General features: G+C 37.4%; 1 protein-coding gene across 3 annotated transcripts in view; it reads right to left on the bottom strand.

Annotated features, from left to right (window-relative positions):
• The window catches only part of LOC126326285 (cilia- and flagella-associated protein 58-like), a 369658-nt gene that overhangs the window by 314491 nt on the left and 30762 nt on the right, over positions 1–24405 (bottom strand). For all 3 annotated transcript variants that reach the window (XM_049995640.1, XM_049995632.1, XM_049995677.1), the window contains exons 3-4: positions 14655–14870; positions 14404–14552 (exon numbers count right to left, since the gene is read on the bottom strand). In XM_049995640.1, the coding sequence (XP_049851597.1) occupies positions 14404–14552; positions 14655–14870 (365 nt within the window). The remainder of the gene's footprint in view (positions 1–14403; positions 14553–14654; positions 14871–24405) is intronic.

Raw genomic sequence — 24405 nt, 5'->3', positions numbered from 1 at the left:
CGTTTCGAAAGATTCTATTCTCTTCTTGTCCAAAATATTTATCGTCCATGTTTCACTTCCATACATGGTTACATTCCATAAAAATACTTCCAGAAATGCCTTCCTGACACTTAAATCTACAATCGATGTTAACAAATTTCTCTTCTTCAGAAACGCTTTTCTTGCGATTGCCAGTCTACATTTTATTTCCTCCCTACTTCGACCATTATCAGTTATTCTCCTCCCCAAATACCAGAACTCCTTTAATACTTTAAGTGTTTCATTTCCTAATCTAATTCCCTCAGCAACACCCGACTTAATCTGACTACATTCCATTATCCAGGTTTCGCTTTTGTTGATGTAGTCGTAGGCTTTGTGTCTATCTTGGCCACAATAATGCGTTCACTGTGCTGTTTGTAGTAGCTTACCTGCACTTCTATTTTCCTATTCATTATTAAAGCTACTCCTGCAAGGGATCTGACATTCCACCCTCTGATCCATAGAATGTCAGTTTTATTTCTCCTGATAACGAAGTCCTCTTTAGTATTCCCCCCCCGGAGATCCGAATGGGGGACTATTTTACCTCCAGAATATTTTACCCAAGAGGACGCCATCATCATTTAATCATACTGTATAGCCGCATGCCCTCGGGCAAAAAGACGGCTGTAGTTTCCCCTTGCTTTCAGCCGTTCCCAGTACCACAACACCTAGGCCGTTTTGGTTCGTGTTACAAGGCCAGATCAGTCAATCATCCAGACTGTTGCCCCTGCAACTACTGGAAAGGCTGCTGCCCCTCTTCAGGAACCACACGTTTGTCTGGCCTCTCAACAGATACCCCTCCATTGTGGTTGGACCTATGATACGGCTATCTGTATTGTTGAGGCACGCAAGCCTCCCCACCAATGGCAAGGTCCATGGTTCTACATAGATACTGCCTACACAAACTATACCATAGAATATAACATACCTTCTACAGCGCATTCACTAAATCTTGACGAAACACATCTTTGTTGTTGTTGTGGTCTTCAATCCTGAGACTGGTTTGATGCAGCTCTCCGTGCTACTCTAACCTGTGCAAGCTTCTTCATCTCCCAGTACCTACTGCAACCTACATCCTTCTGTATCTGCTTAGTGTATTCATCTCTTGGTCTCCCTCTACGGATTTTACCCTCCACGCTGCCCTCCAATACTAAATTGGTGATCCCTTGATGCCTCAGAACATGTCCTACCAACCGATCCCTTCTTCTGGTCAAATTGTGCCACAAACTTCTCTTCTCCCCAATCCTATTCAATACTTCCTCATTAGTTATGTGATCTACTCATCTAATTTTCAACATTCTTCTGTAGCACCACATTTCGAAAGCTTCTGTTCTCTTCTTGTCCAAACTATTTATCATCCATGTTTCACTTCCATGCATGGCTACACTCCATACAAATACTTTCAGAAATGACTTCCTGACACTTAAATCTACACTCAATGTTAACAAATTTCTCTTCTTCATAAACGCTTTCCTTGCCATTGCCAGTCTACATTTTATATCCTCTCTACTTCCACCATCATCAGTTATTTTGCTCCCCAAATAGCAAAACTCCTTTAATACTTTAAGTGTCTCATTTCCTAATCTTATTCCCTTAGCATCATCCGACTTAATTCGACTACAATCAATTATCCTCGTTTTGCTTCTGTTGATGTTCACCTTATATCTTCCTTTCAAGACACTATCCATTCCGTTCAACTGCTCTTCCAAGCGCTTTGCTGTCTCTGACAGAATTACAATGTCATCGGTGAACCTAAAAGTTTTTATTTCTTCTCCATGGATTTTAATACCTACTCCGAATTTTTCTTTTGTTTCCTTTGCTGCTGAATAACATCGGGGAGAGGCTGCAACCCTGTCTTACTCCCTTCCCAACCATTGCCTCCCTTTCATGCCCCTCGACTCTTATAACTGCCATCTGGTTTCTGTACAAATCCCTGCTACCTTCAGAATTTGAAAGAGAGTATTCTAGTCAACATTGTCAAAAGCTTTCTCTAAGTCTACAAATAATAGAAACTTAGGTTTTCCTTTCCTTAATCTAGCTTCTAAGATAAGTCGTAGGCTCAGTATTGCCTCACGTGTTCCAATATTTCTACAGAATCCAAACTGATCTTCCCCGAGGTTGGCTTCTACTAGTTTTTCCATTTGTCTGTAAGGAATTCGTGTTAGTATTTTGCAGCTGTGACTTATTAGATTGATTGTTTGATAATTTTCACATCTGTCAACACCTGCTATGGAATTATTATATTCTTCTTTTGCAGGACTGGCTCTCCCAAGGCCGTCAGTAGTTCCAATGGAATGTTGTCTACTTCGGGGGTCTTGTTTTGACTCAGGTCTTTCAGTGCTCTGTCAAACTCTTCATCCAATATCGTATCTCCCATTTCATCTTCATCTACATCCTCTCCCATTTCCATAATATTGTCCTCAAGCACATCGCCCTTGTATAGACCTTCTATATACTCCTTCCACCTTTCTGCTTTCCCTTATTTGCTTAGAACTGGGTTTCCATCTGGTATTTGGGGAGGCTGTTGTAAGAATTCCCAATCTTTTAAAAAGATACCGTACCTACAAGATGTTTGACTATGAACCCCACACATTATTCTAACCACTTTCTATAGAGAAGTGAGTACTTTTTGTCTAAGTGTTGAGTTGCCCCAAAATATTATTCCATATGACATCAAACAGTGAAGTATGAGAAGTATATTAGCTTACTAATTTCTATATTCTCAGAATTGGAAATTATTCTGATTGCAAAAGTTGCTGAACCAGGTCTCTTTAGAAGATCCAAAATATGAAATTTGCAATTATGATTCTCATCTATATGTACACCCAAAAACTTAGTATGCTTTACCCTCTCTACTGACTTCTGTTGTTTTATATTTATTGAAGGAACCGTAGTTTTTGCTACAGAAAATGGGATCTACTGTGTTTTTTCTAAGTTTAAAGCAAGCCCATTTGCAGAAAACCAATTAAAGACTTTTGCAAAGACCTTATTTGTATCATTTTCAATTGGAGTTTCTTTTACTGTATTAATAATGATGCTTGTATTATCAGCAGAGAGTATAAATTCAGCTTCTTCTCTCAGATAAGAAGGGAGGTCGTCGTTCACATATATCAAGGACAGAAGGGAACATCCCATTCACATGAAATGCAAACTTATTTAAATCACTTGACCATATAAAGAAACTTTTTGTTTCCTGTTCTGTAGGTATGACTTAAACCATTCATATGCTATTCCATTTATACCATATAATTGTAATTTCAGTAACATAACATCATGGTTCACACTTATCAAATGCTTTGGACAAGTCACAGAAAATTCCTATTGCTGATATTTTATGATTTAAAGATTTTTTTTTTAAAAAAAAGCTTTGTGTCACTTGAAGTATAAAGACAAACCAGTGATCCATGAATGTTACACAGCAGACATATAATAAATAAGTAATCCATATCAGAGTACATTACAATTCTTTTGTTACAATAATTTTAAATTAAAATTACATAAAATTGTCTAATAAATGAGTAGTGGAGCCAGTCAAATAACATGTTCATATTATAAAAACAAACACAATAAAACATACATGTCATAAAATGTAAGCAGCATTAAGTACTAGCACACTTGGACTTTGAGCTACAAGTTGATAGTTTAATACACAGCGAATTGTGTGTAGCAAGCTACATGGCGTGATTTGTAATTAATATATTGTAGAGTAAGTTTATTTTTATTGTATTATTTACCAAGTTGCAGGATTGCGCTGTTTATTCCTGTGGTCTTGTCATCTGTGTCTTTCTCACCAAGGCCTTGAGCACCATACTAGTACCTAAACTTCAATCCACATGTTGACAGTGTAAATATTGTGATTCTATAAAGCCATTTAAGTGATGTCATTGCATAGCTTCTGTACTTGTAATGATTTATTTATGGTAGTTATAAGTGGAATACTTAATGTTCCCTTTGTAGTTCCTTCATGTTCAACTGCACCGATGTATCGAAAAATATTGTATGGTTGTCAAGGCTTTATGCTGCCTGCATGTTGTTGTTGTTTTTGTGTTCTTCAGTCCTGAGACTGGTTTGATGCAGCTCTCCATGCTATACTACCCTGTGCAAGCTTCTTCATCTCCCAGTACCTGCTGCAACCTACATACTTCTGAATCTGCTTAGCGTATTCATCTCTTGATCTCCCTCTACGGTTTTTACCATCCACGCTGCCCTCTAATACTAAATTTGTGATCCCTTGATGCCTCAGAACATGTCCTACCAACCGATCCCTTCTTCTAGTCAAGTTGTGCCACAAACTTCTCTTCTCTCCAATCCTATTCAATAGTTCCTCATTAGTTATGTGATTTATTTATTTTATTTATTTATTTATTTATTAATTTCATGTTCCATAGATCCAGTTAGTGAGTCATTCACAAGGATATGGAGCGTGTCAAATTGTACAGGTTTCAATTTAAACTTACAATAAATACAAGGGCAATTCAATGCCAAATTGTACATAGTCTAAGTAAGACATACTATAAATACAGTAATATATACAATGTCAGCTAAATAACATAACAACTATTTAACAGAAAAAATTTCAATTAAAGGTTACAAATAAGAGCACAAGGTTAAATCAGACATTAGGCCTACATGAGTAAATACAAGTACAGCCAATTTGTTGTTGCAAAAACTGTGATTATGCTCAAATGCTCAATAAAATCAATTGAACTAGTTCTAGACACATTAAGTTTAGTAATGATGTACACTTTATTTCAAAAATTCATCCACAGTATAAAAAGATCTCTCTGTCAGGTAATCTTTGAGAATTTGTTTAAATTTTGGCAGTTCTGTATGAACACATTTGATATGTAGTGGGAGATCATTGAACAGCTTAATGCTGGAGTAGTAAACTCCTTTTTGTACCAGAGTGAGACGTTTCATTTCGACATGTAGATTGTTTTTGTTTCTGGTGTTATAGCCATGGAATTTACTGTTGTCTTGGTAGATAGAATAATTTTTGCACACAAAGGTCAGCAAGGAAAAAATATACTGTGAGGCAGTTGTTAGGATACCTATCTTTCAAAACAAGTGCCTGCAAGTGTGTCTTTGATGGACCCCACACATTATTCTGATTGCTTTTTTTTTAGACGGTGAAAACTTTTTTTGCAAGTGGTTTGTTCCCCCAGAACATGATAGCATATGACATCAATGAGTGGAAGTACCCAAAGTAAGCAACCTTAATGGCGTCAACTTCAGCCACTGAAGAAATTACCTGTAATGCAAATGTTGCCGAGCTAAGTTTCTTACATAGATGTAGAATGTGAACTGACCAATTACATTTACTGTCTATATAAGCACCCAGGAATTTTGTATCTTCAACTTTCTGTATTGGTTGATCTCAACATTTTATGTTAATTTCATTGAGATTACTTTGTGATGTATGGAACGTCATATAATGAGTTTTATTTGCATTGAGTGAGAGACCATTTGAGGAGAACCAATTTAAGATGTCATTAAAGACAGTATTTGTAGTTTGTTCAAGATTGTGATCTATCAAATCATCAATTAGAATTGTGGTATCATCAGCGAACATGGTAAATTTGCTGTTTGTCTCAGAACAAAGAGGAAGATCATTGATGAAGATGAGGAACAGCAATGGGCCCAAAACGGAGCCTTGAGGCACCCCACATGTTATTGTGCCCCACTCAGACGAGGAAGGTTTTCCAGAAGAGCCATTTAGCATTACTGTCTGCTTCCGATCCTTCAGATACGATTGCAGCCACAAGCCAACAGTACCACCTAAACCATAGTGTTCTGCCTTTTCTAAAAGAATTTGGTGGTTTACACAGTCAAAGGCTTTCATAAGGTCACAAAAAATACCCACTGGAGACATTTTTTTGTTAATGGCTTCCAAAACTTGGTTGCTGAAAGAGAATATTGCCTGTTCGGTACAAAGACCAGCACGAAAACCAAACTGATTTTTGCTTAAGATACTATGGAAGTTGAGATGATCCACAATCCTCCCGTGTATGAGTTTCTCAAGAATTTTCGAGAAGGTAGTTAATAGGGATATTGGGTGATAGTTTGTTACATCGTTTTTATCACCTTTTTTAAAGAGAGGAATCACTACAGCCAATTTTAGTCTGTCAGGGACAATCCCTTCTTCTAGGGATGTATTGTATATGTTGCATAAGACGGGACTAACAAATTTATAACAGTGTTTTAGTATTGTACTAGAAATATTGTCCACACCAGCAGAATTTTTATTTTTTAATGATCTGATTACTCTTATGACTTCGCTTACAGTAGCTGGAGGTAAAGATAACTGTGGGATTCTGTTGCTAATAGCTTTCTGTAGGAGGGACAATGATTCTTCCATAGAGCCACCCATCTAATCTTCAGCATTCTTCTGTAGCACCACATTTCAAAAGCTCCTATTCTCTTCTTGTCCAAACTATTTATCATCCATGTTTCACTTCCATACATGGCTACACTCCATACAAATACTTTCAGAAAAGACTTCCTGACACTTAAATCTATACTCGATGTTAACAAATTTGTCTTCTTCAGAAAAGCTTTCCTTGCCATTGCCAGTCTACATTTTATACCCTCTCTACTTCGACCAAACTTACGCAGCAGGTTCTCTCTCTTGTTGTTGTTGTTGTCTTCAGTCCTGAGACTGGTTTGATGCAGCTCTCCATGCTACTCTATCCTGTGCTAGCTTCTTCATCTCCCAGTACCTACTGCAACCTACATCCTTCTGAATCTGCTTAGTGTATTCATCTCTTGGTCTCCCTCTATGATTATTACCCTCCACACTGCCCTCCAATGCTAAATTTGTGATCCCTTGATGCCTCAAAACATGTCCTACTAACCGATCCCTTCTTCTAGTCAAGTTGTGCCACAAACTTCGCTTCTCCACAATCCTATTCAATACCTCCTCATTAGTTACGTGATGTATCCACCTTATCTTCAGCATTCTTCTGTAGCACCACATTTCGAAAGCTTCTATTCTCTTCTTGTCCAAACTGTTTATCATCCTTGTTTCACTTCCATATATGGCTACACTCCATACAGATACTTTCAGAAACAACTTCTTGATACATAAATCTATATTCGATGTTAACAAATATCTCTTCTTTAGAAATACTTTCCTTGCCATTGCCAGTCTACATTTTATATCCTCTCTACTTCGACCATCATCAGTTATTTTGCTCCCCACATAGCAAAACTCCTTTACTACTTTAATTGTCTCATTTCCTAATCTAATTCCCTCAGCATCACCCGACTTTATTCGACTACATTCCATTATCCTCGTTTAGCTTTTGTTGATGTTCATCTTATATCCTCCTTTCAAGACACTATCCATTCCATTCAACTACTCTTCCAAGTCCTTTGCTGTCTCTGACAGAATTACAATGTCATCGGCGAACCTCAACATTTTTATTTCTTCTCCAATCAATCAATCAATCAATCTCTTTATTCATCCGTTAACAATATACATTGTATGGATGTAGTCAATTACAATATAGTTTCTGATATTTTGTGTGTTGCAAAAACTTGCATAATAAATCCAAATATTTTACATCACTTTATATAAATAATCTTACTTTCCCCTATTAGACAATTACAATATAATTTCTGTTATTTAATGTGTTACAAAAATTTGCATAATAAATACAAGTATTTTACTTCACTTTATATAAATAATGTTGCTTTCCCATATTTAGATATTCTTCAATGTTGTAAAAACTGTTTCTTATTAAAAATTGTTTAAGATCTACTTTGAATTTATGACATTCTTTAATTTTCTTTATTGCAGCAGGCAATGCATTAAAAAGTATTTTGGGCTGGTAGTTGACACTTTTTTGGTATAGTGCTCCTTTGTGGGCCTCTCTGTGAAAATCATCTCTATTTCTTGTTTCGTGTTTATGAATCTGATTATTTACTGTTGAAAATTCCTGGTGAGTTTTCAGAAAGCAGACACATTCATATATGTATAAGCTAGGAAGAGTCATTATTTTAAATTCTTTAAATATTTCCCTGCATGACATTCTACGGGGAACGCCTTTCATTATTCTAATAGCCCTTTTTTTGAAGTTTGAAAGCTTGTTTTGCCATACCTGTATTTCCCCAGAAGATCACACCATATCTAAGCAAACTGGTCATATAAGCATAATAGGCACACAGCAATGATTCAGTGTTGCAACAGTCCCGAAGCATTCTAAGCACATAGCAGCATTTACTTAGTTTTTTACACAAAGCTTCTAGATGCTTTTCCCATCTCAAGTGCTCATCCACCCATATACCTAGGAATTTTGTATGTGGAGCTTGTGCAATAACATAGCTCCCTAGCTCAGCTTTTACTGTTCTTCTAGTTTTACTTTTAATATTACTGAAATTCATCAATGCTGTTTTATCCTTATTTATGATCAACGCATTATCACTAAACCATTTTCCTGTCTCATTTATTGTCCTTGAGACACTCTGTTGTAGATTATCCTCGGTGGATCCTTTTATGAAAATGCTAGTGTCATCAGCGAACATCACCGTTTCTGCCACTGTCAGATGCTTTGGCAAATCATTTATAAACACCAAGAACAACAGAGGGCCTAACACGGAACCTTGGGGCACTCCATAGCTAGTTTTTTTGAAGTCAGAAAGATACTCTTTGCCTTCATGGTATATTTGTACTTTCTGTTGTCTATCCGAGAGATAAGACTTGAACCATTTGAAGGCAAGTCCCCGGACCCCATAAAATTCTAGTTTCATAAGCAATAAATTATGGCTGTTTAGATCAAACGCTTTAGATAAATCTAAGAATATCCCGCAGCTTAACTCATTCTTGTCCAAGGCATTTAGGACCATTTTCATGAATTGGAAGACTGCCGTTTCTGTGGACCTGTTCTTTCTAAACCCATTTTGAGCATTAGTCAGTATTTTATTTTTATTCAGAAAGTCAGCTAGCCTTTCATACATTACTCTTTCTATTACTTTAGAGAAACCTGACAATAATGACACTGGCCTATAATTATTTATGTCAGCTGTACTATCCTTTTTGTGTAGTGGCTTTACTATGGAGAGTTTTAGTTTTGATGGGAACACCCCTGTCCTGAAAGAAGTATTAATAATGTCAGCTAGGTTAGTATCTATACTGGTAGAACTGTGTTTGATTACCTTGTCTGGAATTCCGTCAATACCACAAGACATTTTATTTTTTAGTTTATTAATAGCATTTCTAACTTCACATTCTGTTACTGAGTACAGAAACATCGTCTTTTCACAAGTTGGTACTTTTATGTTTTTGTTGTTTGAATTGCATAGACCTTTAATTAGGTTCGGTGCTATGTTCACATAATGTTCATTGAATATATTGGCTATCTGTTGAGCATCTTCTATCACTTTCCCCTCACTTTTAATTTTGAAGTTATGGGTCTTGGTTTTACGTTTTCCTATGCTATTGTTTATAACCTTCCAAATAGATTTTGATTTATTGCTTCCCTTGTTAATGTATGAATCATTGCTTAGCCTTTTTGCTGCCTGTAAAACTTTCCTATAGACCCTTCTATATTTCCTATAGTATGGTTTAATTGTTATATTTATTCTAGCATGTTTGCTTAGGTTTCTAAGGGTGATTGCTGACTTTTTAATCCCTTGTGTTACCCATGTTTTTGTCTTCTCACTAACTTTAATTCTTTTTAACTGGAATGCCACATCGTAGCAATATTTATAATCAGTAAAAAAAACTGTCATACTTTTTGTCTACATCATCAGTTTGTTCTACGCCCCACTGCACCCTTTTTAGCATACTATTAAAAACCCTTATGTTGTTTGCATTAATAAGTCTTCTTTGTACATATTTTTCAGTGATCGTGCATTTCTTAGTGTTCTCATTCCTTATCATCATTTTTAAAGCCATATGGTCAGAAAAGCCTGTATCTATTACTTCAATATTGTACTCACAGCTTTGTTTGTTGGCAAATATCTGATCAAGTGTTGTTCCAGACCCCTCCCCATATCTGGTAATTTCCCACACAGTAGGTTGCATGTTGTATGAGTTAAACAGATGTAGTAATTGTGCCTTGTTCTTATTACTTTTGTTAAAATTAATGTTAAAGTCACCAAGAACTATTGTGCATTTTGACCTGCCTCTCAATTCATTTAAAAGATCATCTATATAATATAAGAATTGGTTAAAGTCACCTGATGGAGACCTATAGATGCAAGCAATGATAGTTTGACAGTCTGTAAGTTCACAAATACAACATTCAAAATCTTTTTCTGCACACTTCACCTTGCTAGGTTTTATCTCTTTAGATTTAACATTGCTTCTAACATAGATGCATACACCTCCACATTTATAATTTTCCCTGCAAAAGCGACTTATTAAGTTAAAGTCTGGTATACTTGCTGCACAAATCTGTGTGTCCCGAAGCCAGTGCTCATTGATACACAGCACAGAAACCTCCTTAACATTACAATTTAAAATTACTTCCAGCTCACTCATTTTGTTGCATAGTCCTTGTACATTCTGATACAGCAGGGTCCAGCTACCTAGATTTGGTGCACAGCTCACCGTAGTGTCCCCTTCAGGCTGCCTGGTAGAAAAAAATCCTTCAAGTGTGAGGGTCTTGTCACTCTTCTTCTGATTGGCAGTCTACTAATTGTGTCTATTGGACTGGATGCTGTTGTTGACGGTGCTGGTGTGTCTGCTGCAGCTGCTAAAGCTGACAGATTCTCTGCTGCTACTGGTTGTTGTTGATCTGCAGCTGATGATGATGATGCTTCTGTTGCTCGTTGTTGTGCTGCTGCTGTTTCTGGTAATGTCGGAGACCCAACTGTTACCGCTGATAATCCTGGTTCTACGGTTACACAAGAATCTTGTTTTGGTGGAATTGGGATTGGAGTCCCTTGCTCTATCGACGACTCATTAATGAATTTAATTATTTCGGCACTCATAATTTTTTTCCCTCTTGTGTTCATGTGGAGACCGTGACTTGTAAAGTGCTCTCTATTCACACTTTCTATCTTTATAAACGTCGCATTCACGTAACCTCTACAGATTTTCTCATATATTGTATTTGCTTTCACAATTTCGATGTTTACGCACGAGTTTTCCATCAGATCGTGCCTTCGTGGAACACTGACAATGTGGAAATGTACTTTAGGCATTCTCTTGATTTTTTCCTTCAGGATTCTCGTTGCACGCGAAGTTTCATTGCAATAAACATCATTCGCGCCCCCTATTACGATGCAATTGTTACCGGGCGTCAGAATGTTGTCACAGCTCTTCAAAACTTCGCGTAGTGGCGCGCCTGGCTTGATAATTCCTGTTACGTTAAGGTCAGGGTGATTATTTCTCATAATTTCTGTAAGTCCTCTCCCATGACTGTCAGCAAATATATACGTCTGTTGCTTGGATTCTTGTTTACACATCGCATTGCTCTTTAGGTTTCGTCTACGAATATTCACTTTCCCTTTTTCAGCATGGCTATTTAGGTCTAAGTTTCTTTGTCTTATAATACTCACATTGTCTTTTTCCACAATTAATTCACTTTTATGTTTTTGTGTGAGTAGGTTGTTCATATATCTGATCATGGTCGCACTGTTTACACTTTTCAAGGTCTGATCTTTACGATGTTTACAACTAGCACTTACTAAACCGTCTTGCCTTACCGGTATATGAGACACTTCAGACGATTCCCGTAAGCATCTTGCCGCATTTTCTAGTGTTTCCGTATAGTCCCTGATGGTGTCAAGCTCTTTCTGAAGTTCGTCGAGTATATTTAATTCTAAACCTGCGTAGCACATTTCAGTTGCGTTTTCGCGGCCTTTACACTCCATGTTACAGTCACATTGAATTCGTACATCTTCTTGAATAAAGCAATACGAATGGCTCCATTTATGATTGAACTCGCATATCCTAATACAATTTAGCACAGTTTCCCCACATATAACGCACTTGTTTGATACTACATCGTTAAAAACTGCAGAGCGATTTAAAATTACGCGTATACTTGCCGCCATCTTGAATGCCTACTCCAAATTTTTCTTTTGTTTCCTTTACTGCTTGCTCAATATACAGATTGAATAACACCGGGGAGAGACTGCAAACCTGTCTCACTCCCTTCCCAACCACTGCTTCCCTTTCATGTCCCTCAACTCTTATAACTGCCATCTGGTTTCTGTACAAATTGTAAATAGCCTTTCGCTCCCTGTATTTTACCCCTGCTACCTTCAGAATTTGAAAGAGAGTATTCCAGTCAACATTGTCGAAAGCTTTCTCTAAGTCTACAAATAATAGAAACATAGGTTTGCCTTTCCTTAATCTAGTTTCTAAGATAAGTCGTAGGCTCAGTATTGCCTCATGTGTTCCAATATTTCTACAGAATCCAAACTGATCTTCCCCGAGGTCGGCTTCTATAACACGTATATTTTTATAGTATTTATTTTTATCATATGAACATGCCATATGACTGGCTTCACTACTTGTGTATTAATGATATATTGAAGGTACAGTGCTTCCAATTGTGGTTTCTATGGTGGTTTTAAATTTTATGTAACAGTACTATAGAATTATTATAACAAAATAACTTTAACATACTCTGATTTTGGATTATTTATTTATTGTATGTGTGCAGTGTAAACTTTTTGGATCATCTTTATACTTTAAATGAGATGACTTATTTTTGTTTGCAACTACTACCAAAGTCGCCTGGTGGCTAGTTGTAATGTGTGTGATGTTTACAAGAGAATCTCACTCTTTATGCTGCTAATTTATGAACACAAGCTTGCATAATCAGTGCAATATGTACCTTGCTTTGTGTAATAGTCATTTTATGCTTGACTTGCTGATACACTATTGTTCTCATGTTCACGAAATACCGTTCTATGCTAAGATATGATATCCAACGCATTTGGTCAAGATTCAATTAATGTACTTATTTATTTATTTATTTTATTTATTCCATGTGATCTGATGGTACACAGTGTGTTGCAGATGTGGGAAGACATCAGTTAAAATTGTTAACATATATTAACATAGGCCTATAGTATCCTAATGTATTATATTGCTCAATGTTTTCAATTTAACACAAATAGCAAGATTACTGTTCTAAGTTCATTTACAGAGTATTTCATTATTTTTTACGACTCTGGGGTCAGTTAGCACTATGTGGTTTCTGAAAAATTTTAGAGTTTCGAGAATGTAGAGACAAGGCAGTGTAAGGATTTCCAACTTTCTGAAGACAAGTTTGCAGGAGTCTCTGGATTTGCTCCCAGTAATAGTCATCATTGCTCTCTCCTGGATTCTGAATGTGCTCAGAGCAGTTGTAGAATTTCCCCAGAATATTACACCATATTTTAGATGGGCTTGTATGTAAGTGCAGTACGCGCTGGTTAATGTTTTCAGGCTAGCACATGTTTTCAGTACACTCAATACATAACAGCCAGTACAAATCCTGGCATTTACCTTTCCTGTATGTATATTCCATTTCGGATTATCTTGAACCCACAGACCCAAGAATTTGAAAACAGTGTCGGTATTTATTAGCTGGTTATTTACAGTGACAAATGGCTGAGAGTAATTTGCATTTTGTGTTGTGTGAAAGTTCATGGAAACTGTCTTTTTGGTGTTGATAGTTAATCTGTTGATTTTAGCCCAGTTGCTCAGTTGTTCAGTGGCCAAGTTCACAGCTTTTTGCACAGCCTCTGTGTTCTTCCCTTTGAGGAGTACAGTTGTGTCATCAGCATATATTATTGTTTTGTGTGTATCAACATTCAAGATCAAGTCCTTAATATACAGGAGGAAAAGTAGGGGTCCCAATACTGAGCCCTCTGGAACACCTTGCTTTACAGTTTTATTACTTGATAGTATTTCAGTTATTGAGTTGCTTTGTCTATTAGTGTATATCATGCTGACTCTCTGCATCCGATTGGTTAGGAATGTAGCAATCCTCTGATACCATAGTGTTCTATTTTTTCCAGTAATATTTTGTGGTCAATATTGTCAAAAGCCTGCAGAAGGTACATTCTATTCCACAGTATAGTCCATGTTTCTGATAAACTGTATTACGCAAGTTTATGTCTGATCCCAGTGTGCTTGAAGATGTTGATCTATGCTTTACAGCTCTGATGACGGCAACATAATTTGCTGAAACCGGTCATCACAATAAATGCTGAACAATAGAAATCATGGCTGTCTGAAATTGTTCTTATGTTTATACTTAAGGAAAAAGTAGGTTGGTGAGGGAGTGGAGGTAAAGGATAGGAAGAAATCACTGATTAACTGAATTAAGTAACTTGATCACTGTTTATGAAAAGAACTCAAAGTAACACATTAATTAGCAATACATTCATAAACTACATCCATATGATGTGTTCAAATCATTAGTTACCATCACTTACTCATCCGCCTGTTCTCCTGCCATTTCTTTTTTCTTTTCAATTTCCTGTTTCAGGCGAGAAACTTGTTGCCGTAGGTTTTCTATTGCTTCTTGTGCATTTTGTTCCCGTACATGAGCAGCATCTGTTAGTTTCCGAGACCACTCTAAGTCCTGCAGTAAACAAATCGTGGAAAAATTTAACTTAATTAAAAACTTACTTAAAAATAATTATCTCCCAAATAAAAAATGATACATTGGGTAATTTAAGCTTACCTGCTTGAGCTTTGCTATTATATCCCTATTTTCTTCCACCTGAGCCATTGCTACAGAACACTTTTCTGTACACGACTCCAAATTTGATTCAAGCTCCTGGCATTTTAATGCTAGAAGTTTTTCATTTGCATAAGTCTTGTTAAAGAACTCATAAACATTAGTAAATGCCCGTGCATATTTTTCAAGACCATCTGTTCTTGACAACTCAGTAACTGCCTGGAAAAAAGTATCAATGGTAGAATTCACTGACCATGCTGTCAGAAATAATGTGTACTTCAATATATATTTTATTCATATACAAAAACTTAATAAGATGGATTACACACACAATATCATTGCAGTGTTAGTGGAAGGGATACGTGTTTTACAACACAAGTGCAACAAATCCCTGCAACTGAACACAACGGGCGTAAATAAATTGCTCAGTGAACTTCACGGGAATCATAAACTATAGTAGCAAAAATACAAGACATAACGTGTGTAAAAAGTACGGGAGAGTAGGCAGTAATGGCATATGAGAAACAAAGTTCCATTCTTGGTGTGCAAAAGTTGATCCATCGCCGAAAACACAAGAAAAATCGTCAAAATGGAATTATGATACCAATGTCTACAGGGTCAGACAAAACCCACCTATTCAACTACAAAACAGGTACAATGTGCTAAGCGAAATAAGTGATGATAGTGCTTCAGAAAATATTTTTGAAAATACGCAGGTACATATTTCAGCCATTGCTGCTCCCCTGAATAGGCCTACGTGCAATCCATGTCAACATATGCCTAGGTCACTGCAAAAAATACATAATCATATGGGAAAACTGCACATTTTAGCTGATAGCCACGGACGCGGAATAGCCTCTTTTGTTAATGAGGCATCGGTTTCACGAGTTATGTCAAGCCTGGGGCTTCCCTTTTCAGAGGTAATTAAGAATGTATACACTGATGAAATTATATCAAATTGGCTTCAAAAGACTTTGTAGCTTTGTTTGGTGGCTCTAACTATGTATATAGAAATGAAACCTCTACAACCTGGTCAGAACTGAAGAAGAATCTGGCTCACTTGTCACATACAAACATTCTCTTTGTCAGCATTCCACATCGCTATGATCTGCCACCTTGGTCTTGTGTGAACAAAGAGTTCAGTACTGCTAATGAGAGTTTTTCCTGTATATGCAGTCAATTCTGAAATGTTTGTATTGTTGATATTAGTGGCATTGGTCAGAGGTTCCACACTTCTCATGGCCTTCATTTGAATGGCCCAGGGAAGAAAATTCTAGCACAAAAAGTATTGGATGAAATAAAAAGGCACCATCAAACATCTGCAGTACCATCAACAACAGTAACAGTATCATCACAAAAATCAAGCAGGTTCATCACAAGTAATAACAACAACAGAAGCAACAGCAACATCAAAATCATCACCAGTAGCAGCAGTAAAATTATCACAAATGGTCAAACCACCATCAGCAACAGCAACAAAACCATCGGCAGAAATAACAGCAAAACCAACAGATACTACAACAGATCCACCATCAACAGAAACAGTGCCAATAGAACAATCAAAGGCAGCAACCGGATGAAGAATCCTGTCAATACCACCACCACTACCACTACCACCACCACAACCACTACCGCCACCAACACCACCACCTCTGGCCGCAGAAGCAGCAGCAGCAACAGCAACAGCAGCAGCAACAAAACCAACAACTACAGTAACAGTAGCAACAGAGCTAACAATAACAGAAGCAGCAGCAGCAACTAAACCAACAACAACAGTAGCTGCAGCAACAAAACCATGAACAACAGTTGCAGCAACACCACACTGCTTAAGGAGGAGCAAAGACAAGGTACATCTACATCATTAAATAAGGATTTTTTATGCCTTCAAACAAAGAAAAGGAAAAGATTGTAACAAACCAGCAAGAAAATTTGTAGATAAGTCACAACTACTATGAAAAAGCAGCACATTACTAGGTAATGACAAAAGAAAAAATACTTGCAAACCAGTCAGGATAAACTGTCAGAATATTTAGTGCCTCAAAAACAAAGTGCTAGATCTGGAAATAGCTTTAAACATTCTTGCTGATGTCTCTTGTATTTGTTTATCTGAATACTGGTGCAAGGCTAGTGAATTAAGTACCATAAATACAAGCAACTTTAATTTAGCATCAAATTATTGCCAAAGTGTTTTTAATACTGGTGGGGTATGCATTTACTCTAGAGTAGGACTGCAGTTCAAAGTGAAAACAGAATTAGACCATCAAAATACAGGAAAATCATTTTGAATCGTGTGCCATAGAGTTGAAAACTGAAGAGAAGAGTGAAAAACTAGTTGTCATAGCAATTTCAAGATGGCGCCGATAGGAAAGTATATTGACGCTTCTCTCTCGTTAAAAAGGCAAAAAAATGAACAGTTCTTCGTGTAGAGAATGTAAAAAGCATCTCATGAAGGGTATTCTGTGTATCAAATGCAACTTCTGGTTACACGAAAAGTGCGCGAAAGTAAATCTAAAGTTCGTCAGCGATAATTTTCCGTGGACATGTCATGGTTGTTTACGTGACGAAACGGCCGATCTTGTAAGTGCAGTTGATACAAAAAACGAAATTATAAAGTTACTACGAAGTGACATTGAGGCATTAAAAACCGAACTTTCCACCATCAAGAAAGAAAACGATACATTAATACAAGAAAAGAAGTCCTGTGTGTGTAAAACCCATCAAACCGAAAAGCAAGGAGATCGCGAAAATACGAATGACCGATCATACTTTAAAAACAACATTTCAAGTGTTCCCGTTGATGTCTCGGTAAACTCAGTAAGCCAAAAACCGGAATCATCATCATCATCGTCATTTAAGACTGATTGTGCCTTTCAGCGTTCAGTCTGGAGCATAGCCCCTTATAAAATTCCTCCATGATCCACTAACGTTGGTACCTCTTCTGATGTTAAACCTATTACTTCAAAATCTTTCTTAAGCGAATCCGGGTACCTTCTCCTTGGTCTGCCCCGACTCCTCCTACCCTCTACTGCTGAACCCATGAGTCTCTTGGGTAACGTTGCTTCTCCCATGTGTGTAACATGACCCCACCATCTAAGCCTGTTCATCCTGACTGCTACATCTATAGAGTTCATTCCCAGTTTTTCTTTGATTTCCTCATTGTGGACACCCTCCTGCCATTGTTCCCATCTACTAGTAGCTGCAATTATCCTAGCTACTTTCATATCTGTAACCTCAACCTTGTTGATGAGGTATCTGAATCCACCCAGCTTTCGCTCCCATACAACAAAGTTGGTCGAAAGATTGAACGGTGCACAGATTACTTAGTCACTGCATTAGCTTTGCTACACCTCGCTTCCAGTTCTTTCACTATGTTGCCATCCTGTGAGAATATGCATCCTAAGTACTTGAAACTGTCTACCTGTTCTAACTTTGTTCCTCCTATTTGGCACTTAGTCCGTTTATATTTCTTTACCACTGACATTACTTTCGTTTTGGAGATGCTAATCTTCATACCATAGTCCTTACATTTCTGATCTAGCTCTGAAATATTACTTTGCAAACTTTCAATCGTATCTACCATCACTGCTAACTCACCTGCATATGCAAGACTGCTTATTTTGTGTTCACATATCTTAATCTCACCCAGCCAGTCTATTGTTTTCAACATATGATCCATAAATAATATGAACAACAGTGGAGACAGGTTGCAGCCTTGTCTTACCCCTGAAACTACTCTGAACCATGAACTCAATTTACTGTCAACTCTAACTGCTGCCTGACTATCCATGTAAAGACCTTTAACTGCTTGCAAACGTTTGCCTCCTATTCCATAATCTCGTAGAACAGACAATAACTTCCTCCTAGGAACCCGGTCATATGCCTTTTCTAGATCTATAAAGCATAGATACAATTCCCTGTTCCACTCATAACATTTCTCCATTATTTGCCATAAGCTAAAGATCTGGTCCTGACAACCTCTAAGAGGCCTAAACCCACACTGATTTTCATCCAATTGGTCCTCAACTAATACTCGCACTTTCCTTTCAACAACACCTGAGAAGATTTTACCCACAACGCGGATTAAAGAGGTACCTCTGTAGTTGTTAGAATCATTTCTGTTTCCATGTTTATAAAGATTGGTGCGATTACTGCTTTTGTCCAGTCTGATGGAACCTGTCCCGACTCCCAGGCCATTTCAATTATCCTGTGCAGCCATTTAAGACCTGACGTTCCGCTGTATTTGATGAGTTCCGACTTAATTGCATCCACCCTAGGTGCTTTATTTCACTGCAATCTATTGACCATTTTCTCCACTTCCTCAAATGTGATCCTATTTCCATTATAATTACTATCCCATTCTACCTCGAAATCTGAAACGTATTTTCACCTACATTGAGCAATTCTTCAAAATATTCCTTCCATCTGCCCAAGGCATCTACAGGATTCACCAGCAGTTTTCCTGACCTGTCCAAAATGCTTGTCATTTCCTTCTTACGTCCCTTTCGAAGACTGCTAATTAGACTCCAAAATGGTTTTCCAGCAGTTTGACCCATAGTCTCCAACCTGTTTCCAAAGTCTTCCCAAGATTTCTTCTTGGATGCTGCAATTATCTGTTTGGCTTTGTTCCTTTCTTCAACATAACTTTCTCTGTCTATCTGAGTTCTGGTATGTAGCCATTTTTTATATGCCTTCTTTTTCCTTTTTCAGGCTGCCTTGACTGTGTCATTCCACCAAGCTGTTTGCTTCATCCTGCTTTTACACACTACTGTTCCAAAACATTCTTTAGCCACTTCTAGTACTGTGTTCCTGTACCTTGTCCATTCCTTTTCCAATGACTGTAATTGACTACATTCAACTAACTGGTACCTTTCTGAGTTCGCTGTTATGTACTTGTGCCTGATTTCCTTATCCTAAAGTTTCTCCACTCTTATCCTCCTACATATGGACCTGACATCCTGCACTTTCGGCCTCACAATCCCAATTTCACTGCAGATTAAATAATGATCAGTGTCATCAATGAATCCCCTGAATACACGTGTGTCCCTCACAGCCTTCCTGAATTCCTGATCTGTTATTATATAGTCAATGACAGATCTGGTTACCCTGCCTTCCCAAGTATACCGGTGAATGTTCTTATGTTTAAAAAAGGAGTTTGTGATTACTAAGTCCATACTGGCACAGAAATCCAAATGTTGTTTCCCATTCCTATTGGCCTCCATATCCTCTCCAAATTTACCCATAACCTTTTCATACCCTTTTGTTCGATTTCCAATCCTGGCATTAAAATCACCCATGAGCAGAACAATGTCCTTGTCCTTTACTCTAACAACTACATCACTGAGTGCCTCATAAAAACTATCCATCTTATCTTGATTTGTCCCTTCACAATGCGAATATACTGACACAATCCTAATTTTCTTGCTAGACACTGTCAAATCTATCCACATCAGTCGTTCGCTTACATACCTTACTGCAACTACGCTGGGTTCCATTTCTTTCCTGATGTAAAGCCCTACGCCCCATTGTGCTATTCCTGCTTTGACTCCTGACCTTGTATTCTCCTACTTCCTCTTCTTTCTCACCCCTCACCCGAATGTCACTAACAGCTGAAACGTCCAGCCCCATCTTACTCGCAGTCTCTTCCAGCTCTACCTTCTTCCCAGAGTAGCCCCCATTGATATTAATAGCTCCCCATCTCATTACCATTTGTTTGCTAAGTCGTATCTTAGGAGTCCCTGGTTTTTCAGTTAGAGGTGCGACTCCGTCACCTCCAAAGGTCCGAGGCATTTTGCTCTGATTGTTGCCAGCATCATATTTAAAGTATCGGGGAAGCAGGTTGCTAGCCTTACTTGCCCCGAGTCCCATTGAGTTTTACCCCTAACGGTTGAGGGAGTAACTGGTGGATTTGGTAGTCTTTGCCGTATGAGCACAAAGATGACCACGACTCAGAATATGTCCGACATGCCTAGTCTTATTCCAAAGTAACTGTCGGGACCACTTACTTGGCCACTCATACGTTGCCCGTGGTTCAGGAACTAGGACATGACTACATAACCCACACCAGGAACCACCAAAAAACCGGAAGATAAATATAAATGGAAAGTGGTGACATACAGCAAAAGGAAATACAAGGCGACAGATACGCAACAAAAGGAAAATGCCTTTTTAATAATTGGCGATTCGCTGCTGAAGAATATCGCTGTCCCCAATTGCAAGATCGACGTACTACCTGGTATTAGAACGCATCAACTCGGTAAACATTTTAAAAATATGGTAAATGCAAGACAATATACTACAGAACCATATTCTGAAACCAGACATAACTATAATGGGGTGTTTATACATGTTGGAATGAATTCGGTAAGGAGCAGCAGTGAGGAAGAAATGGCAAGCGAAACAAGAAACATGATCCGTTCTGCAAGAAATATATATGCAGGATCTCGTCTGATACTTAGCGGAATCATAAACAGAAGGTCGGTGAGTGAAAAATATATCGACAAAATAAACTGTGCTCTTAAAGAGCAATGTGATCGTCTTGGGCCAATGTTTGTAGACCCAAACAGATTCCTATGTGAAAACTCACTAGCGAGGGATGGCTTGCACTTAAATAGACTGGGGTCTGTAACGTTCAGCAGAATGTTTGCAGATGTCTGCAACATCATAAGATGCAAGGGAAACTAATATGGCCTGAAGGGGGTGAAAAATCATACACTCCAGCTGGAAAAGAAAACTATAAAGCACCATACAAAAAAAGATGATTCTAAAGAATCACAACGTGTAAACCAACAAAAGAAAAATTACATAAAAGTACTTCATCAAAATATTCAATACTTTGGTAACAAAAAATTAGAAGCAGAAGTACTCCTGAGTGGAGTAAGATCAGACATATTATGTATAAGTGAACATGGACTAACTGAAAGTAAAATACATAATGTGGCAATAAAGGACTACAAACTAGCTAGTTACTTCTGCAGATCTAAATATAAGGGTGGTAGCGTTTGTATATATATTAAAACAGGTACTCTATCAAAGAATGTAAACAGTGAAGCTGCTACATTTCCCATAGCTAGAGAAAAAGACTTTGAAGTTACTGGTATAGTGCAGAGAATTTTAGAGTGTTTTGTGTGTACAGGTCACCATGTGGCTATATTAGCATCTTTCTAAAAAAATTGCTAGCTTATTGAGAATGAACGTGAAGAGAAATCTTATGAAATGTGGAGACTTCAACACTGACATGGGAAAAGACACAAAAATAATACAGGATTTTGAAGAATTGTTAATACAGCATAACATGAAAGTGACAATAACTGCACCAGCAAGAGTGACTTCACAAAGTGAGACAATTATTGACAACATAATTACTAATATGTGTAACTCTGAGTCACATGTAGTTCAGACAGAAATATCTGATCATCATGGACAACTAATCAGCTTATGCAGAAGTAATGACTCAGTATCAGAACCAAAACAAACAACCAAAGAAATTAGGATCATCAGTGAACAAAATATCAACATCTTTAGAACAATGTTAAGTAAGGAAACCTGGAGTGAAACCCTACAGGCCCAGAGTGTAAATGAAAAATATGATGCATTTATTTCAACAATTAAGTACCATTTTAATGTAGCATTTCCCAAAGTAAAGAGACAAGAAAGGCAGCAAGATCAAACACAGTGGATTACCAGTGAAATACTAGAACAGCGAAGGAACCTTCAGGACGTGAGACGGATGGGCAAAGCTGAAAACTATAAAATGTTAAAAAGGAAGTATAGGGAAACAATAAAAGAAGCAAAAGCAAGAGCAATTGACACCACTATAGCGAACTCAAAAAACAAGGGAAAGGCAACTTGGAATGCAATCAATGCTGAAAGAAAGGAAAAAGATGGGTCAAACAAAGAAGAAGGTATTAGGTCAATTAAAATAGACAACACAGTGGTCACAGATGGTATGGAAATAGCAAACATACTGAATAATAACTATATCAGTGTAGTAGAAAACCTAAAATTGGAAAGAAATAGTCAAAAACAGAAGGATATTAAGGTACCAAAAAGATCATGCAGTATTATATTCTTAAGACCAGTCACAGAAGATGAATTACGGAAAACTGAAGTCCAAGAAATCAGCTGGTGATGATGAAATATCAAATCATGTAATAAAGCTGGTATGTGAGTAGGTAATAACACCACTGAAGAACGTAGCAAACTGTTCTTTCAGAGATGCAATTTTTCCAGAAAATCTGAAGATAACGAAGGTAGTGCCAGTGTACAAGAAAGGGTGTAGGGATGATCCCAATAACTACAGACCAGTTTCACTGATATCAGGTTTCTCAAAAATCCTAGAAATGCTTATGTATACCAGATTAGTTAACTATTTGGACAAACATAGCATTTTCATGCCCTCACAACATGGTTTCAGAAAGGGTAAATCTACAGAAGCAGCAATTGTCAGTCTAACAGAATACATTTTATAGTCCTTGGATGAGAAAAAGGTTGTCTCTGCAATGTTTCTGGATCTTTCAAAGGCATTTGACACCATTGACCATGAAATGCTGATACAAAAATTAAGCAACTATGGCATTCGAGGGCAACCAGGTGAATGGATAAAATCATACTTTTGCAACCGCAAGCAGTATGTATCATTAGGAAAATCGTACCAATCAGAAACCAAATCCATCAGATATGTAGTGCCACAGGGTTCGGTAATGGGGCCATTGTTATTTAATGTATTTGTTAATGATATAGGTGTTGAGGAGGAAGAAAAGAAAATATTGTATTCTGATGACATGACAATGCTAAATAGTGACGAAAATATGGAACAGCTTGAGAGAAGAGCATACATATCTGCAAATGTCAGCTCAATGGCTGTTGGAAAATGAACTAGTTATAAATCTAAAAAAGACTATGTATGCAGTGTTTAAAAACAAGGAAAAGGCCGTAGACATGGATTTGGAGGTTGATGGAAGGAGGCTGGAAGTAGAATCTGCTAGATTCTTAGGTTCTTAGGTATTCTTGTGGATAATGAACTGAAATGGAAAAAAACAACATATTAATAATGTCTGTAAGAAACTGAGCTCTGTCATATTCTTAATGATGCAGCTATCACAGTATTCAGACATGAACCTTCTGTATACAGTGTATCATGGACTTTTCGAACCATACTTACAGTATGGAGTGACTGTGTGGGGAAACTCAAACAAACAAGAGACAAAACGAGTGTTCACATTACAAAAAAAGCAATTAGGACCATTTTAAGAACAAAGACCTCTGAAACATGCAGAAACTGTTTCAAGAATTTAAATATCTTAACTTCTTCATCGTTGTAAATATACAAAACAATAATGTACATCACAAAAGGTAGTGAGGACTGGATTACAAATGCTAGTGTACACACCCACAATACAAGAAAGAAGAATGAAGTACGGAGCATACCCCACCAACTGTCAATGCTAGAAAAAGGACCCCAGTACTTTGGTATCAGACTACTGAGAAGTCTGCCCAAAACCCTGAAACATAGTGTACTTCACAATGACTTTCCAAAGAAACTTAAGGATTATCTCCTTGAAAAAGAGTTTTACAGTCTTGCAGAATACTTATGCCATTAATTTGTATATATTGTTACTCATTATCAGTAATGTAAAAATGTAAGCTAAAGGTGTAGAAAAATAAGTGATAATGAATGTTAACACTTTGACATGGCCTATATTACATGTACATTTACTGTACACAATGTAATCTTACAGGATAAATAAAATTCAAT

The sequence above is a fragment of the Schistocerca gregaria genome, chromosome 1, assembly GCF_023897955.1.
Source record: "Schistocerca gregaria isolate iqSchGreg1 chromosome 1, iqSchGreg1.2, whole genome shotgun sequence".
In the NCBI taxonomy this organism is placed as follows: domain Eukaryota; kingdom Metazoa; phylum Arthropoda; class Insecta; order Orthoptera; family Acrididae; genus Schistocerca; species Schistocerca gregaria.
The sequence above is the reverse complement of the archived record's forward strand: the minus strand, read 5'-3'. Positions and strand labels throughout refer to the sequence as shown.